Source organism: Mobula hypostoma, chromosome 7, assembly GCF_963921235.1.
Source record: "Mobula hypostoma chromosome 7, sMobHyp1.1, whole genome shotgun sequence".
NCBI classification, from domain to species: Eukaryota; Metazoa; Chordata; class Chondrichthyes; order Myliobatiformes; family Myliobatidae; genus Mobula; species Mobula hypostoma.
In genome coordinates this window covers 108,321,590-108,341,450 of record NC_086103.1, presented here as the reverse complement: position 1 = coordinate 108,341,450, position 19,861 = coordinate 108,321,590, and the positions used below count along the sequence as shown (strand labels likewise).

Below are 19,861 nucleotides of genomic sequence, written 5' to 3'. Positions count from 1 at the left end.
TGCATTTGAAGAGTTTACTATCTAGGCAAAATGGAAAGTGTCAGCTATTTTCATAACAAAGAAAGGGTGACAGGCATACATGAATCTGGTATCAGATAAAACAGATATTGTATCTACCACAACAAGATGAAGGGTTGCGAGCAAGACCATGCATTCAAAGGAAAGAAAAGTAAAAGCTGTGTGTATCAATCACCTTTTACAATTTGGGACATTGAAACAGCAATGAAATAACAAAACTGCCATTGAATATGCTTTAGTGATTGACACTGGGGGATTAACGGTGGTTGGCAACTAGGAAGATGTTCTGACTTTACCGAAGTAAAACTCTAAGTGTTGACTAATTTATCCTTGACCTGTGATATTGAAAATGCCTGTGACAGTAAATGTTGTGCTTTCGAAATACAATGTCATTGAATTGTCAGCAGTGAAATACAATGCATAGCTGCTGGTAGAGTGTTCAGGCAGTATGTCTGTACTTGGGTATCTTTTATTACCTACATGAGAGACTTTCATTTTAACATCCCAGGGGCAAGACAGCTTCTGCAACAAAGTAACACTCCCTCATAATTAGACTAAAGTGACAGCCTGCTAACACAAAGTACATATATGTCTCCATATAACAACGCTGAGATTCCGTTTATTCCATGCATACTCAATAAATCCACTAACTATAATAGAATAAATGAAAGACCACACCAACAGGGTTGACAACCAACTGTGCACATACAAAAAGAAAGAGAAAGAAATAATAATAATTAAACAATAAATATCAAGAGCATGAGATGAAGAGTCCTTGCAAATGAATCCACAGATTGTGGGAAAAGTTCAGTGATGGGGTGAGTGAAGTTATCCCCTCTGGTTCAAGAGCCTGACAGTTGAGAGATAATAACTGTTCCTGAACCTGATGGTGTTGAATCCTGAGGCTCTTGTACCTTCTTCCTGATGGCTGGTATTGCTTGTAATTTAAAGGTTTTATGCAGTGAAATTTAAATCCATAGTCAGTGAGACCAGTGAGATAAGAATGACAGTTTAGAAAGTCCGGAGATGCATTATTATAAATACACATTACTCTGTTTGTTCATTAAAAAGAAACAAGATGTTAAGCAGCAACACTACCAAAACAAGAAATCCCATTTCATAAAAACAACATACATCAAAGTTGCTGGTGAACGCAGCAGGCCAGGCAGCATCTATAGGAAGAAGCGCAGTCGACGTTTCAGGCCGAGACCCTTCGTTCGGCCTGAAACTTCGACTGCGCTTCTTCCTATAGATGCTGCCTGGCCTGCTGCGTTCACCAGCAACTTTGATGTATGTTGCTTGAATTTCCAGCATCTGCAGAATTCCTGTTGTTTCCATTTCATAAAAAGATGTTTTTGCAAACAACCTCAATAAGAGTGTGTATTATTTGTCTATGGATGCTACATTTACAATGAGCAAAATTGGAGTAATTTGTTCAATTCTCAGCGCTTTCTACCATTTCATTTCAGGTTTCCAGCATTCAGCTCATCTTCCTCTAGCTTCCAAAATAATTTCAATTTACTTGCTTTAAATTACACTACATGCAAAGAATCTGCACATATTGCAGTATGTATTTTAATCAGCTCAATAAAGCAAGCACTATCTAAATCAAATGTAAAGTAAATCAGATTTAAATATCAAGCCTTAACAATTCTGAAAGATATTCACAAGGCACCATCTTACTGAAATAATAAAAGTTCCACAAATTTTACTTCACTAAGATGGTCTGCAGTTTATATTATAGTGCAAAACAATTCGGTGTTTTACAATTGTGCAGTAGACTCTCTGTATTTGACTGAATTCAATTATAAGTGATTAATTTGAACTGTTTTCAAATAAATTTCTTCTTAAGTGTTTGTTGATAGAGAAGATTTTCAAGAGGTTGTTTAATGTACAAATCAAAATGAAAATTGAAGCACGAACAGACAAAGGTCTTGGCCTGAAACATCAACTATTTATTCCCCTCCACAGACTTGCTGAGTTCCTCCAGCATTTTGTGTGTGTTGTTTGTTACCCTATCATAGAACCATAGAACATTACAGCACAGAAATAGGCCTTTTGGCCCTTCTTGGCTGTGTCGAACTATTTTTCTGCCTAGTCCCACTGACCTGTACCTGGACTAAATCCCTCCATACACTTCTCATCCATGTACCTGTCCAAGTTTTTCTTAAATGTTAAAAGTGAGCCAGCATTTACCACTTCTGGCAGCTCATTCCACACTCCCACCACTCTCTGTGTGAAGAAGCCGCCCCCCCCAATATTTCCTTTAAACTTTCCCCCTTCACCTTTAACCCATGTCCTCGGTTTTTTCTCTCCCCTAGCCTCAGTGGAAAAAGCCTGCTTGCATTCACTCTATCTATACCCATCATAATTTTATATACCTCTATCAAACCTCCCCTCATTCTTCTACGCTCCAAGGAATGAAGTTCTAACCCATTCAACCTTTCTCTGTAACTCAGTTTCTCAAGTCTCAGCAACATCCTTGTAAACCTTCTCTGCACTCTTTCAACTTTATTAATATCCTTCTTGTCATGTGGTGACCAAAACTGCACACAATACTCCAAATTCGGCTAATTTTGTTCTACGACATTTTTTCACTTCATAGATGTAGAGACTTCCGTACACTTACCAATTAAACAGTAGTGACACCACCAACAAACACACCTAACACTCTTCTACCTTTCCAGTATTCTGAAAGGATCATTCTTTCATTTCCGCTAATACCCACTCCTATGCTGCAGTACTTTCTCAAGTTACTCCCAAAGGTACAACACCTGCCCATTTAACAGCTTCCGTCCCTATACCAATGGTCCAAAATGCTTTGTGCTAAAAGCAATTTATTTATTCTCCTTTCAATTTAATGCTCTGTACGATGTGGTCTCCCGAACAACAGGAAGATCAAAAGCAAATTTGAAAAATGCTCAGTGGAACACCTCCACAAATCTGTGGATAGCACGCCTGGCTACTGGTAGCCTGCTGATTTAAAAATCTGTCTCAGTTCCATTCTAACCCCTTGGTCCTTGACCTCCTACACTGTCATAAGGAAGCTCAATACAAATTCAAGCAACAGCCATTAGGTACTGTCTAGAACTTTCTGGACTCAAGATCAATTCAACAATTTGAAATAAACAGCATTTCCTGCTTTCTCATTTCAGATTTCCAGTGTTCAACCTATCTTCTTCTAGTAATTTCTAGTCTCCAAGTTGTTTCATGTCATTTGTCATTTAATTTCTCCCAAGATCTTTTTGTTCTTTTTTCTTTTCCTCTCCCCCAACCCCACCCCTTTCTCTGGACCTCAAAACTAGTTTTGTGCATTTCAGACTGAAGGACATCAACCTGAAGTACTAACTCTATCTCTCTCTCTCTCTCTGCTACTTACTGTAGTTTCAAATATATTTTAATTAAAAAGAACACAAGAAAGAAACAATTACAAAACTTATTTTGATCTAACTGAATGACTATTTGGCAACATGATTTTTCACTAAAAATGGAAGGAATTATTTCAGAGTTATGTATATTTCCTGACCATGTTTAACGTACTCATCTTAAACCAATATTCTACATGTTAGGATGTGTCTGAAACCATCTATAGCTTGAAGCTGTATTCTTCATTTGATACAGTAAGAGCTCAAATATTTAATCCATTTCAAAGGGTATTAAATATAATTAAAGTAAAAGATGGACTTTTAAATTCTTAAATATTTAAACTTACTTTTTTTTTACTTTGGCACAAGTCTGGAAATGTCAGATCTGATGACAAAACTATTTTTCTCATAAGCACTTTAAAGATGAAATCATGAACATTGATGATACCATACAATTAACTAACCCCCCCAAAAAACCCTAAATTTAATTGTGAAAAAATAAAACTAAAAACATTAGTAAACATAGTCAGAAGAAGGGTCTCAGCACAAAACATCACCTATCTATTTATTTTCAGAGATGCCACCTGGCGTGCTGAGTTCCTCCAGCATTTTGTATGTGTTGCTTTGGATTTCCGGCATCTGCTGACTTTCTTGCGATTATAGTTAGAATAGGTTTGTTTAAATGTGCAGCGGGCTGATGATACAGGGATTACCGAAGTATTCAGTCACCATTGTGAAAGGGATCAAAATCTAAAGCTTGTTGATCAAATGAAGGTTCTTCTGTTGATCCTAACATGCCATTGTAATCAATACCAATATGGTGGCACAATGGTACAGCAGTGGTGCTTTTCTATCATAGTTCCAACAACCAGGGCACATTCGCCCTGAAGCTGCTATTTCCTCTCACATCCCAAAAACGCACTAGTTTATAAGCTGATTAACAACTGTAAATCCCCTGCACTGTAGACGGAAGGTAGGAGTATCAGAGGCGTTGATGGGCTCATAAGAGAGAAAAATTATTGGAAAATAGGGAAATTAAACAGTTAGACTTGTTCTGACAGCCAACAAATACCTGATGGGCTAAAAGGCCTCCTGCTATGTCAAAAGTTCATGGGAGAAATACAAAATCATTTGACCATTCACAACATACATCACAAAGGACCAAGTTCAAAATCACGGAACTGTCTATGAATTGGCAATAAATTAATGATCTGAATTTTAAACTTGTTATTTTTACATGTGTTCTTTATACTGTTTTAATAGAGGAGATTGCAGTTTTCCACGAGACTTTCAAAACATCCTTGAAGCATTTTCTCTCGTCTTACTGGAAAACTTTGATGGTGCAGGGATTTGGAGCAAAATCATAAACACGAGCAAGTCTGCAGATGCTGGAAATCTAAAGCAACACACACAAAATGTTGGAGGAACTCAGCAGGTCAGGCAGTGTCTATAGAAATTAATAAACAGTTGACATTTCGGGCTGAGACCCTTCTTCAGTACTGAACAGGAAGGGGGAAGATGCTGGAATAAAAAGGTGGGGGGGGAGGGGAAGGAGCCTAGCTAGAAGGTGACAGGTAAAACCAGGTGGGTTGGAAAGGTAAACACAAGGAAATCTGCAGATGCTGGAAATTCAAGCAACACACACAAAAAATGCTGGTGAACGCAGCAGGCCAGGAAGCATCTACAGGAAGAGGTACAGTCGACATTTTGGGCCGAGACCCTTCATCAGGACTAACTGAAAGAAGAGATAGTAAGAGATTTGAAAGTGGGAGGGGGAGGGGGAGATCCAAAATGATAGGAGAAGACAGGAGGGGGAGGGATGGAGCCAAGAGCTGGAAAGTTGATTGGCAAATCTCTTACTACCTCTTCTTTCAGTTAGTCCTGATGAAGGGTCTCAGTCCAAAACGTCGACTGTACCTCTTCCTATACATGCTGCCTGGCCTGCTGCGTTCACCAGCATTTTGTGTGTGCGTGGGTTGGAAAGGTAAAGGTCTGGGGAAGAAGGAATCTTATAGGAGAGAGCAGACCATAGGAAAAAGGGAAGGAAGAGGGAACCCAGAGGGAAGTTATAGGTAGGTGAGAAGAGGTAAAAGGCCAGTGAGAAGTAGAAGAGGGGAAGGGGAAAGAAAAATGCTTTACCGGAAGGAGAAATCAACATTCACGCCATCAGGTTAGAAGCTACCCAGATAGAATACAAAGTGTCGCTCCTCCACCCTGAGGGTGGCTTCATCTTGGCACAAGAGGATGCCATGGACAGACATGTCGGTACAGGAATGGGAAATGGAATTAGAATGTTTGGCCACTGGGAATTTCCATTTTTGGCAGATAGAGAGAAGGTAATCGATAAAGCGGTTTGGTCCCCCAATTTAAGACAGGTCTCACCAATTTAGAGGAGGCCACATCAGGAGAACTGGGCACAATAGATGACCCCAGCAGATTTGCAGATGAGATGCTGCCTCACCTGGAAGAACTGTTCGGGGCACTGAATGGAGGTGAGGGAGGAAATGAATGGGCACGTGTAGCACTTAGGTCACCTGCAGGGATGTGACGAGAGGTAGATTAGTGGGGAGGTACAAATAGACAAGGGAGTCACAGAGGAAGTAATTCCTGCAGAAAGCCAGGGGTGGTGGGGGGAGGAGGTAAAGATGTTTACTGGTAGGATCCCTTTGGAATAGCAGAAATTGTGGAGGATGAGTTGTTGGATACGATGGCTCATGGGGTGGTAGGTAAGGACAAGAGAAACTCTATCACTGATAAGGTGACAGAAGGATAGGGTGAGCGCAGATGTACAGGAAATGAAGGATATGCAGGTCAGGGCAACATCAACAGTGGAGGAAGGGAAACCCTATTGTTTGAAAAAAGACATCTCTGATGTCCAGAAAAGGAAAGCCACATCCTGAAAACAGATGCAGTGGAGCTGAAGGAACTGAGAAAAGGGAATAGCATTTTTACAGCAGACAGGGTGGGAAGAGGTATAATCAAGATAACCATGGGAAACAGTATGCTTATAAAATATGTCGGTCGGCAGTTTGCTCCAGAGATAGAGACGGGATGAGAAAGGGGACAGAGGGCAGGGTGGAAGTTAGAGGCAAATTTAAAAAATTCATGAGCTCAGCATGAGAGCATGGAGCAGCACTAATGCAGTCATCAATGTAGTGGAGGAAGAATTGGAAGTATTACCAGGGAAGGCTTGGAACATACACTGCTCTATGATGCCACTGAAGTAAAATGCTTGCTCTGGGGATCTAAGAGTCAGGTATCTCCTGTAGGACAAAGTTTGATCAGAGTATTGTTCCTGGGGATGATAGCTTAGCATGTATAACAATAATGTGTTTTATGAAGTGTCATTAATATTGTAAACCATCTCAATACACTTCACAAAAGCATTTGAGGAATGTCTGGAAATGCTGGAACAAAGAAGGTCAAGAATAAACGAGAACATGCAAGCCTGCAAAACAGTTGGCTTATTTTGTCTAATTTATGTAGCTACAGCATGTCTGATTAAGTTTGTTTAGTTATACATTGGACTATATTTGGCTGCAAAGTTCACTCTACCTACTGGGACAGAACTTTCATTAATGTGAACAGAAATAGTTGATTTATCTCTACAAACATATTTGGTCACTGGATCATCAGCTAATCTTAACTGGTCATTAACAATGCTGGCCTGTGTTTTACTATTTACCTATTTTGTTCAATCGTCATTGATTATTTATTGGTGTATCAGTACGGTCTGAAAATTCTTAGTGCTCTAAAATACATAATCTTTTGAGGAAAGCATTCCAGACATTAACTCTCTTGTTTAAGGAGGGTTTTCTTGATTCTTGGGTGGCAAGCTGGAGATACGTTTCTACCAAAGGAGGTGTAAGATGCTCCTTCCCTCCACTAGCCTGCAGGTCACCTTGGGGCAAGGTGTAGCACCTGCTTAGCCCCTGATCAGGGTCACGTGAAGCCATGGGAGCAGGTGGTGGATGGCCATAAGAGCAGCTGATGCACAATCACAGGTCCTGGTTATGCGACCACAGACACCAGGTAGGCAATCTCTGAAAAGTATTGATAATGTCTGCGGCCACCCGTCTTGTCACACTGCCCAGAAGGAGGCAATGGCAAACCACTTCTGTAGGAAAATTTGGCAAATATAATTATGATCATGGAGGCCATGATCATCCACATCACACGATTTGGCACATAATGATGGTGATGATTTCTTGATTTGGCTTCATTAATAGCCAAGCTTCAGTTTTATGGTTAAGCTCGCTTGACTTACCCGCAAGAGTAAATGGGTTCTCTGTAATGATGCTTACAAAATATTTCTAACATCTTAAATACCCCAATCAAATTAAAGTTCTAAACATATCTATTACTGGAAGACTACAAAAATCAGCTAGTTTAGGCCACTTGTCCTCAACGATGCTGTATGATTCAGTTACACAAGGTCAATCATCCACCTTAGGTGGAGATCATGTGGTGGTTAGATTACACTTTAATGGCCCTTTCTAAATTAAAAGTACAGCGGAGAAGTTTAGTTCCATGTGTTGTGCAGCATCTCGCACACAGGAAGTCTGAGACACTCGTTATGCTTTAGATAACCAAATCTGCAAGAAGAGGCTCAGGATTGATCAGCTTGAGTAACAGGTCTTGGGGCTTAAGAAACTGAAGGTACGACTATGCATTTGCAAGGCTAAGAGTTACATCGACACTGTGCTTTAGTGAGCTGGTCTCCCTGCAGCCTAAGGTGTTCAGAAAAGAAATGGGGAAGTAGTCATGGAAACTTCAGAGTGTATCTCATTGAAAACCATTTTTTTTGTCTGCAAATGGTAGAAATAAATGTATCTGTGGGAATTCTAGCTAGAATCCAGACTATAGTAGTCCTGGTGTACTTTCACAGAGGCAGGGTTGAAAGCAGAACATACTGGCAACTCAACATTGAAAGCAAATAGTATGAAATGGGTGAACAATGAAATACTAGTAAAATTACCATTAAAAAGGTACAGTACCTTGAGAAAGTATTCAGCCCCCACAACTATTTTCACATTTTACTGTCTCATTTCCTAAATTTAAAATATATATTGAAGTAGGATGTTTTTGAACTAGTAACATTATACATCGTGTCAAATCAAAAGAAAAATTCCAAAACCTCTCAGCAAGTTACTAAAAATTAAAAACCAAAATTGTGGGGCTGAAAATGTATTAAACCCCTTTGTAATTATTATACTAACTTTCCTCAGGTGCAATACACTCTATTACGTAACCAATTCGCCTAGTTTGTTGATGTAGAAAATTGGAGGATCAGCTGAAAAAAATGCCCCCTCTATCTGTAAGGTCCAACAATAGTGGTAAGTTTTCAATAGATCAAACCAAAATGAAGATAAAAGAGCATTCAAGACAAGTCGTGGAAATGATAATACAGAAGCACAAATCTGGAGAAGGGTACAAGTCCATTTTAAAGGGCAAATATATCTTGGAGCACCATCGTGAAAAACTGGGGAAAAAAAAAGAAACCACAACCACACTGCCTAGGTCAGACCGTCCCTCTAAACTTAGTCATCAGAGAAGAATGGCACTTGTAAGAGTGGCTACTGTTGCGCCAACAGATACCCTGAGTGAGCTGCAGAAGTCAGTGGCTACAAGTGGAGATGAAGTTCATGGCTGCGCAATCTCTAAGGCCTTGCACCAAAAGGGTGCTTATAGAAGAGTAACAATGAAGAAGCCCTGGCTAAAAAAAGTATATCCTTGCCCGTAAAGACTTTGTAAAGCACTACTTAGAACAGGGATTCCCTATGTCGTGGATCTCTACCATTAATCAAGGGGTCGATGGACCACAGGTTGGGAACCCCTGACTTAGAAGATACTGTAAAGATGTGGAAGAAGTTCTTATCATCGGAAGATAGTAAGCTGGAACATTTTGATTTGAACACTAAGCAGTACATGAGGTGTGAATCTAATGCTAAGTATCAGCCATGTAACACCACCCCTATTTTAAAGTATGGCGGAGGTAGCATCATGCTACAGGGAAGCTTTTCAGTGGAAGGGACTGGAAATCTGGTTGGGATTGATAGTTCAAAGGTCAATGGGAAGATGAATGCTGCTTAATACAGAGAGATCCTGGATAAAAGTCTGCTAGCTTCTGCCAGAGCAACCATGGAGTGCCTTCAAATGAAGAAAATTGATGTCCTTGAGTGGCGCAGTCAGAGTCCTAATGTTAGCCCGATCAAACATCTCTGGCAAGACCTCAAGATTGTGTCCAGCGCCACTCTCCAACTAACCCAGCAAAGAAGGAGCAATTTTGCAAGGAATAAGCAAATCATGCTCCAAAACATTGTGCAAAAGTAACAAGACTTATCCAAAAAGATTACTGACTGTAATACTCATGTATGTGAACAAAGGGTTGGGGTCTGAATATTTTTACTAGGCACTATATTACAATCCTTCCTGTGTTTAAAGATGCATAACACCCCACAGCCTGTTGAGATAGATTCTAGATTGCCTGAAGAGGCAAGTGAAGAGACTGCTAGCACACCGACAGTTTTTAATCTTTTCCAGAACCTGGTGAGGTGTAAAATGAGTGGTGTACAACACATTTGCTGGAAAGGCTTGGATTGATCAGAGCTAGTCAGTATTAATTTGTTAAGAGGTAATTCTGATTCAATTTTTCAAAAAAGTAAATACAGTATATAGACTTCGGTAACACGTGCCATATTTCTGCACGTGTAGAAGGACACATTTTCAACCTATCAAATCCATGCTGGATCAGAGCAATTGCTTCATCACTAATTTTCCTTCTAACCATTTATCCCTGAATTCCCATCAACTTCCCCAGATTCTACCACTCACAGGCAATTTGCAATGGCCAGTTAACTTGCCAATCCACACCTTTGTCACAGGAAACTGGAGCAGCAGAGGAAAGCCATTTGGTCACAGGGAGAACATGCAAACTCTTCACAGAGAGCAAGTGTAAAAAGAATTGAACCCAGATTAGTGGAGCTACGAGAAGAAGCTTCACTCACCGTACAACTGTGCCACCTGCCTTTTACAAAGTCAGCTGGCACAGTTTTACTTGCTGTGGCTCCCATGAGCTCTAACCTTTTGAGAAGACTACCCAAAAACGTTACAGATCATGGATCTACGGCAAGTTGCCACATTGGATCTACAACTGGCTTGTTAATAGAAGGCAGAAGATGATGGTGGAAGACTGTTTTTGCAATTGGAAGCCTATGACATGTCACGGATAACAAGAATCAGTGCTGGGGCCCTTACTGTTTATTATGCATAGTAACAATTTGGATGTGAATGTGGAAAAAATCATTAGTTATTTCACAGTTGGCAGAATAATTGGTAGTGTTTTTGATAGAGGATAGGATAATCATTGGCTATCAGATTATATTGACAAATCGGGAAAATGTGCTGTGCAATATTAGATGGGAGTTAATCCTAATAAGTGACAGGTGTGAATATTGGGAGGATTGATATGGCTAGGATATACACCATTAATAACATGGCTGTAGGAATACTGAGGAACACAGGGACCTCAGCACTCAAGTCAAAGGATCTCTGAAAGTGCCAGCGTAGGTTGGTAATTTCGTTAAGAAGGCATTTGATATACTTGCCTTCATTATCCAGGACACAGAATATAAGGTAAGAGGTTATTTAGAACCATATAGAACATTGGTTAGACCACAGCTGGAATACTGGGTGCAGTTCTAGTCAGCACACTAGGAAGGGTGTGATGGCATGGAGAGGCTACAGAGAATTTCACCAAAAGAAAGATTTTTTTCAGCCAGAGGGTGCTTGGAATATAAATGTATTCCCGAAAGTATGATGGAGACAGAGATGGTCACAACATTTAAAAAGAACCTTGACAAGCACTTGAATCATCAAGGCAGGGGCTGAGTGCTGGAAAACAGAATTGTGTTATATCACAAGATGGGCTGAAGGGCCTGTTTCAGTGCTGTGTACACTAAGTTTTTGATATTCTGGCACAGGTAACAATTCTATATAATGAATACGGTAGTCTCCTGGTTTTGAAAGGTAAGAAGATAAAAGCTAATACCCCATGTTCAGTTACGATTTTTTTCATCTGCATAGTATAGAGGGTAAAAACAAATACATGACATTACCACATTACAGACTGCTAACAAACAAAGATATTGTGATCGAATGTTATTCTGCAAAATGAGCCTTACTTAAAAATGTTCAATATGGAATGAAAATATTGTTAAATATGATATAAAATTCAGTAAACAATGCTGAACTCATTTGAATGTTTATTTATCAAATACCAATTTACATGATTTAAGATTTTTCCTTTCTATGTGTTTCCAATTTTGTCAATTATATTGAGAAGAAAATAACCAGACTTTGCAATGAGTGCCTATTTTCTGATTGAAGGGGACAGTGCATCCATTTTCTTCTTAGCTGGCATCTGCTATTTTTTAATCTCTGGACCTGAATGTGCACGAGCTGCCGAAATATTTTTGTAAAAGTAATAGTAAGGAACCATGATGCCCATTAAACTGTCTCTATAATTGTACCTACACTGAAAATGTTACTAATGAATCCTGACAAGATTTACTATTCTGGTTATCTCTTGAGCATATTAAATATATAACAAAAACATGTTGTCTGGCAGAATTTCGCTTTGCGTGACTATGGGCTTATCAAAAAATAGTGATAAAAGTAGGAAATTTACATAGGTGGTTGAAACTCCTTTGATCATTTTGCTTTGCAACAACCAAATACTGAAGGGTGCTACAATCTGACATACTCACTAACTGGCTATAACTGTTGGTCGTGATAATATTCTGCACTATCCCCTTGAGTAGGTGATCCCTTAGTACTTATTTTGAAGCATCTGGGTGAATTTCCAGCTTTTTTGATAGATTTATACTTTCTAGATTACTGGTTATTATTTTATCATGTGGTTACTATAATACTGATATTTGTGTGATTTTGACGTGTGTAAATGGGCTGCAGCTTTCTCTATAAAAGAACAGTGACCACAGTTCAAACAGTACTTCCTTCATGATGAGGTACTTTGTCATGTCCTGAGAATGTTATGAACACTATAAATGCAAGTTTTTTATGAAATGTGCTTGGTGGATATATACAACTTTAAATAAAGCATCGCCAGAATTAATCAAACAGACAATTTTGGCACACGTTCTGCTCCACAATGAAGGGAGGCAGAATTGTAGCTAGTAAACCAATAAATTTCTGTGAATAACAAAGGTTAACAGTTGTTGATATTTATTCTGTCAGCAAAACAAGTAAACCCAGTTTCATCTGTGGCTGCGCCCACTCTTGGATCAGAAGTTTGTAGGTTGAGTCACACTTCAAAGCCAAACTACAACATTAGTGTAATTCTGGGAGAGATGCTAAACTCAAGATCCATCTGCCCTCTCAACAGATGTGAAAGAGCTCCTGACACTATTTCAAAAATGTTCTGTATAATTTTCCTTGCTCTACAGGAAAAACTTATTTTTCAAAAATCAATACTAATACACTTATCCAACTTTTTAAAAATCTCATTATTATTTGCCACAACAGGAGATGGGCTTGACTGGTTGTCACATTTCCCACATTACAACAGCAAGTACTTTTCTAAAGTTGTTTATTGGTTGCAAACTTATTTGGGGTGCCCAGATGTTGGGAAAAGGCCCAATACAATTCTTTCTGCAATGCATGCACTTTCAAGATACATTAAGAAAGTGAATTGCTTCAATGATGACCCTGATAGAAGCCTTCCACAAAGCATCTTTCTGAGTAATAAAATAAAGAAACACTTATTCAGTTTGTACTGGTTATATTTTGACGTGAGTTATGCCTTTACGACTCACTTTAAAAATGGTGTGAGCAATCATATGGTAACAAATTGAATTATCACTGAGAGATAAAACTCCTTTAAAAAAAAATCCAATTTGATCATGAACTCTCCAAAAGCTTTAATCAGTTTAGAATGAAGTTTATGAATTTACATTTGCCTCTGTTCTAAGAAAGGGTATAAGTACAATTTCATTGTATATACTTATTGGACAAATGGTACAAAGTAATAAATGTGACTATATTCAATTAATAATGATTTGTACTGTTATTTTTAAATATTGCGATGATGAAAACACATAAGCTAGTAAGCAATAGTGAACAGGTACTTCATGGACGGTAAGAATTGATTTAGAGACGGCATTTTACAATTGAAGAATAATGCTCCTAAACAATTATTTCAAAGAATTAGACTGATTTATTCCTATTCACCTCATTGTTCCAAATGATAATTTTAAAAAACGCTCAACTTAAAATGGCTCAGCTGCATCAAATTACCATATTCATATGACTATAGCTCACCTAATGATAGAGCCAATGTTACTGCAACCTAAATTTATATTATCAGTTGACAAAAAAAAACATTGAAAATGAGTTATGTAATTTAGATAGAACTGCTGCACTTATGGGGTCAGTCCTGAATGTGATTTCAGTTTCACACCAATTAGATTGATTTCCAACTATTCTTCACGGCTAACTAGCTTGCCAATGATTAACACTGCACCATACTAAAGAAATTTAGATTTTTTTCTTCCAGAAATGGACTTCCTTACTGTTATAAAACTAAATTAACTTCAATGCTCCAAAAGTCACAAGTCTGGGCATATTTTCTCAATGTTCAAGTGTTTCTCTTACCAATTAAGAGCTATGGTGTGATAATCAAGCACAATTTCTTCACTAGAAGCCGTAGTTTAAATATTAAAGCTGAATGTTAATGGTGTTAGAAAAATAAAGCTGTTATTTTAACGGTAACAAATACCTCTAATGTTGATAAAATTATCTCTAAAGAAATTATCAACAAGCACTTACGAAATGTATGCACCTATCATTTGAAAGAATGAGGGGTAATAATATCAATGAAACCATTATGTCTTCCAGATCCATTAAAGTGAACAACTATAGATATATTTCTTTCAAATATCAATATGATTTGAAGCCAGTTAATAAACATAAAATATGAATTTCAGACGGACTTGTGGAAGTATGCTTTGTTGATTAAGGTTAAATCAGAGGTAATCTGGTGAGAAAACATTGATTTTCTTTGGGAAAAAAAGGAAGAAGAAAAGCAAAACAATTTCTCTATTTCTGTTAAAAGTTCAACTGGTGCTTTTATGGAAGCCTGACAATGGCCTTGTCAAGTACATATACTATAGTGGTGGATTTTAGTCATAGATCTCTAGTCTATGCAGATCAATAATGGAGTCAATGCACTTCACGCGAGGGAACACATTGTATTACAGAAATATTGACTTATCATAGGTATATATACGGTGCACATTGGCCAAAACTCTTGGTGACACCAAGCACAAATTGGTCAACAACTTTCTGAAAGCAACAGGTCCTAGTTGAGATCAATAATGACAGTGTTTGGGTGCGCGTGCTTGCGAATTTGTCTGTTTTACCTGAATCAGTGACATTCTCGCTGAGGTTACTTCGGCCGGATTTGAGCCCTGTCCGGAGAAAGTGTGACAGACCCCATGGCCCTGGGGGACGGTGAGCTTGTTGGAGGTGGGCTTCAAGTACATGACTTCCGAGCGGGGGGAGCTGAGAGGCAGGCGCGTCTGGTAATCGAAATAAACGGGAGAAGAGGCCAGGGAGGGGCTGCTCACCACGTTCATGACATCCCTCTCCTCCACCTCGCTCTGCACCAACATAATGTCGTTCTTGTTGATCTTCTTCTTCTTGCCGCCCTTCCCCAAGTGCGGGTGCGAGTACTCGGCGATCCTGCAGTTGTAGGTCCGGATCTCCTTGTTCTCCCTTCTGCACTTGACGGCGATGGTGACCATGGAGGTCAGCAGGATGACCGAAATGGAGCTCAGGGTGACGATGAGGGGCAGCGACATGTCCCAGTGGCCCTCCTCCTGCGGCACCCGCTGTTGCTCGTCCTTCGGCGCCGCGCCCGCGTACGCCACGATCACCAGGCGCGCCACGGCGGAGAGCGGCGGCTTGCCGTGGTCCGACACCTTGACCACCAGCTCGGTGGCGGCCGCGGCGCCCTGCGACCACAGCGACCTGGCGGTGCGCAGTTCGCCGCTCGCCGCGTCCAGGTCGAACAGGCGCTGCTCGTTGCCCTCGGCGATCTCGTAGGAGAGGCGGCCGCTGTCGCCGTGGTCGCTATCGACGGCGCGCACGGTGGCCACCAGATAGCCGAGGCCGGCGTTGCGCGGCACCTGCACCTCGGCCGTGTCGTTGTGCAGCGCGGGCAACACGATGACCGGCGCGTTGTCGTTCACGTCGAGCACGGTGACCCGCACAGTGCAGTTGGTGGAGAGCGGCGGCGAGCCCGAGTCTTTGGCCAACACCTTGAACTCGAAGGCCTTGGTCTGCTCGTAGTTAAAGGAGCGCAGCGCGTAGATGGCCCCTTTGGAGGGGTTGACCGACACGAAGGTGTAGACCGAGACGTCGGCCACTCGCGCGGGCAGGATAGAGTAGGCCACGGTGCCGTTAGGGCCTAGGTCGGGATCGTGCGCCAGCACGGAGCCCAGGTACTCGCCGGGAATGTTGTTCTCGGGCACTTGCAGCACGTACACGGGCTTGGTGAAGCGCGGCGCGTTGTCGTTCTCGTCGGCCACACGTACCGTGAACGAGCGACTGGCATTGAGCGGCGGCGAGCCGTTGTCGCGGGCCACGATGGTCAGGTTGTACTCGTCGGCGGCTTCGCGGTCGAAGGGCCGCTCGCTCAGCACCGTGTAGAAGTTGTCGTAGTTCTCCTCCAGGCGGAAGGGCCCGTTGCCCAGAACCCGGCACTGCAGCTGCCCGTTGCGACCCGAGTCGCGGTCGGTGGCTTTGACCAAAGCGAGCACGGTGCCGGGCGGCGCGGCCTCGCTCACCGGACCCTGGTGCACGGACACCAAGCTGAGGGTGGGCGCGTTGTCGTTCACGTCCAGCACCCGCACCGACACCTTGCAGTGGGCCGGGATGGAGTTCGGCCCCAGGTCCTTGGCCTGCACGTCGATGTCGTAGATGCTGCTCTCCTCGTAGTCAAGAGCGGCGCGCAAGCGGATGACCCCGGAGCGGGGCTCGATGGAGAAGAGCTGCCCGATGCGCTCGCTGGCGTACGGGCTGAAGGAGTAGACCACCTCGCCGTTGGTGCCCTGGTCCGGGTCCGTGGCGTTCACCTTGATGAGGAAGGTACCGGCCGGTGTGTTCTCTGCCACCTCCACGCTCAGGCTGGGCTCGGCGAAGGCTGGGCTGTTGTCGTTGGTGTCCACCACCTCGACTCGCAGGCGCACGGCGCTCGACTTGGGCGGCTCGCCGCCGTCCAGCGCCGTCACCAGCAACTCGTGTCGCGGCTGCTGCTCCCGATCCAGCGGCCGCTGGATGATCAGCTCGGGAAACTTGGTGCCGTCGCCCCGCGACTTCACCTCCAGACCGAAAAGCCGGCTCGGGCTGCTCAGCTGGTAGGTCTGCAGGCCGAACTGTCCGGTGTCGGGGTCGTGCGCGCTTGTCAGGGGGATGCGCGTCCCCGGCGCCGCGTTCTCAGGGATCTCGACATCGATCTGCTCGGTGGAGAAACTTGGCGCATTGTCATTGATGTCCAGGATCTCCACTTTGATCATGCACAGCTCCTTGTCGTTGGCAAAGACTTCCAGCGACACCACGCACTTGGCAGTCCGTTTGCAGACGGTCTCCCGGTCTATGCGCTGCTTGGTGTAAAGTAATCCGCTCTCCCGATCCACATCCAGCAAATGGGGGGCGGAATTTTCCAAAACCCGAAAGTTAGGCTTCCTCGGCTCGGCACTCGTCGCCAGGCGAGCATCTTTCGCAATGTTCCCGATTACCGTCCCAGGTCCCTGTTCTTCCAGGATCGTGTATTTCAAATTCTTCAAGGTCAGAACGCTAGTCCAGAGTAAAAGGAGAATCAGAACCTGCAGGTACATTCCCAACGCTTGTTTTTCTTTCCCTCTCCCGTCTTTTTGTTGGTGTTAAACCTGTTGATTTACAGCTCGGGAAACAGACGAGCCGGCAGCGGTGTGAAAGCATCGATGCATCTTACAATAATCATTTCCAAACCTTACTGAGTTTGACGACAAAAGAAGAAGTCTCTCGTCACCATCTTGCGTTGTAAATCCTTATTGAGGGTGGGGGTGGATTCGGAACACAGCGATCCTGCCAATTACTTACTCCCCCTATTCCCTAAACCACTCAAACCTTTTGCACGGTTCGTAAGAACTAGCTCGGTGAAGATGCGAAATCTGGCGTCCTTCTCCCAAGTGAAATCCAAGCGTTTGCAAAATGCGGCGCAGCCGATATACCAGTTTCAAGGCTTGCGGTGTGTTTCTTCCAATTTCATGAGATGCAGCTGCCGAAAATTTTGCATGCTGCACACACACACACACACTCACACCGACTGGATGAATATCTGTCTCTGTGTGTGCGCGCCTATCTCCACTCAAAAAAGCGGCCACAGCTGCTGTCAGTGGCTCGGACAAGGCAGCAAATAAAATTGACTGAATTTCTTCGACACACTCGAGCAGTAGCAGTTTTAAATCTAAAAGCTTTCACTGGCACGTCTCGCATTTCCATGAAAGTCCCCCATCACACGGTCGGTAGAAACACAAACCTTTAGTAATACTTAGTGAAGGCAAAATGAATCAAATCAGTCTCTTGCTATCTGCGGCAGCCAAAGCTTTCGGTGACACACACACGCACGCTACTTTCCCTGTTGATTCTTCCCACTTGTGATGAGCAACAGTCTTGAGTCCAGCTTGTTCTGCAAGAGAGCGGGATGTGGGTGACACTCAGAGGCTTGGATGCGCTCTTTGCTCTGCTTTTTTTTTTGGTGTGTGCAGTTGCTTTTTTTGGGAGGGAGTGAATTTTTGTTGGTTGCTCTTTGTGTTGCTTGCAGTCGATAGGCGGTTTTTGGGCATGAACCTCTCGCCGACACGCTCCGGGTCTCTGCCTCCTCCTTCTGCGCGCTTCGTTAAAACATAGAGCGCTCACAAAACCTAAAGCTTCTCCGGCCAATGGAGTGTCCGCGTCCTTTGGCACCGCCCAATCCGATCACTCCAGGTTCGGCCAATGGAGCGGGGAAGTCTGGCGTCGGAGCCGAGGGGTTGACGGTGGGAAGTAAGGAATGATGAACTGGGATTGGGAGGGGGTGATGGAGGTGTCCGCCAGGGAGCGAGCTTGCATTGCGCGGTCCCGGCGCTCGCTGGGGGAGCCTGGGCACGTACTCTTGTAATTTCACCCGCAATTCTTTATGAATGAATCGGTCTCCGGTTGCGTATGATTGAAGATAAAACAAAACTGTTATCAGAACTTTTATTTTCGTTTATTTTCCATCGGAAATATTAGTGACAAGAAGTAATTTGAAGGCTGACAGCACAGCTTTTAGGTAGCGACAACAGAATTGGATGTAACGTGTGAATGCTAACTCCCAACAGCGTTTAGTGTGCGTCAATGCTGACGGCTGGGGGGTGGGGGGGAGAGGAATGGATACAATTTAACGAGCAAATATTTTTCTATAAATGATTGTCACAGGGCAAAATCTTGCTACAATTTGTTTTCCTTTAAATGATACACTGATATGTAGTAATGATGTAAACAGGTAGGAGAATGCTATCGGAGTGCAGACCGGGGAGTGATGACAATGGGAAAAGTAAATGTCTCATTTATCATCGTTCTTGTACGTGCTCTAACGGCCAATTTACTATTGATGCTGGACGTGGCTATTACTATATTAAAGCAGTTTTGTTATGTTCTTAATCGATTGGAAAACTTTTATGTTCGGGTGGAAATTTACAGTTTGGCCTGCTGAGTGTGAATGACTAACATTTGCATTAACCTAAGCTCGAGAAGTTGTTTCAATAAAAGGTCTGCGTGTACTCGAGAAGCTTAGTAGTGTATGCTAGATCTTCATAGCGAGCTCGCGAATTCAGAAAGAATATGCAATCACAAGAGTTATCCTAAAAATAGACGATGATGGATATCATCTATAATCCTTTGCAAACGCTGTAAGGCAACCAAAGAAGTATACATCCAGCTGTCGATAGCTAACGGTATTCTACTTAGATATTAATATTAAAACCGCGATACCATATGCGGGTTGTGCAATTAATCCGGTATCTGGGTATTGAAGCTAAATAACTACATCTGCAGAAAGAACTGCATTCTCACAAACGATCGCACGGCCCTAATATAAAACAGATCAACTTATAACCAGCAGAAAGAGCCGTAGCATTTTCGGGAATAAAAACATTGCAATGTTGTGTTCGGCTGATTTAACTTCGTGAATGAGACGAGATTTGAAAATATTTACAGACGTGATACAAGGTAATAAGCGATTAAGCAATTTTCGTGGTCGCGTACTTCAAGATATCAATTTTATCACGTTTCTGGTGACGGATTTTACTTTCGCTGTTGGAACGTATAGTGGAGAGCGACAAATCTACCATAATTAAATTGCAGAGTATTTTGAACAGAACGACTATTGCCCT

The 19,861-nt window shown here is 42.4% G+C and overlaps 1 protein-coding gene across 7 annotated transcripts in view; it reads right to left on the bottom strand.

Moving 5' to 3' along the window:
• Nucleotides 1-18,427, bottom strand: part of pcdh17 (protocadherin 17) — a 154,161-nt gene extending 135,734 nt beyond the window's left edge. For 3 of the 7 annotated variants that reach the window (XR_010018675.1, XM_063053760.1, XM_063053761.1), the window contains exon 1: nucleotides 14,825-18,427. Coding sequence is in view for 6 of the 7 variants with exons in the window: in XM_063053760.1 (XP_062909830.1) it covers nucleotides 14,825-17,302 (2,478 nt within the window). In the remaining variant the exon portion in view is untranslated. The remainder of the gene's footprint in view (nucleotides 1-14,824) is intronic. The other 4 variants (XM_063053763.1, XM_063053762.1, XM_063053758.1 and 1 more) reach the window with 3 other exon arrangements.
• Between the last annotated feature and the right edge of the window lie 1,434 nt (nucleotides 18,428-19,861).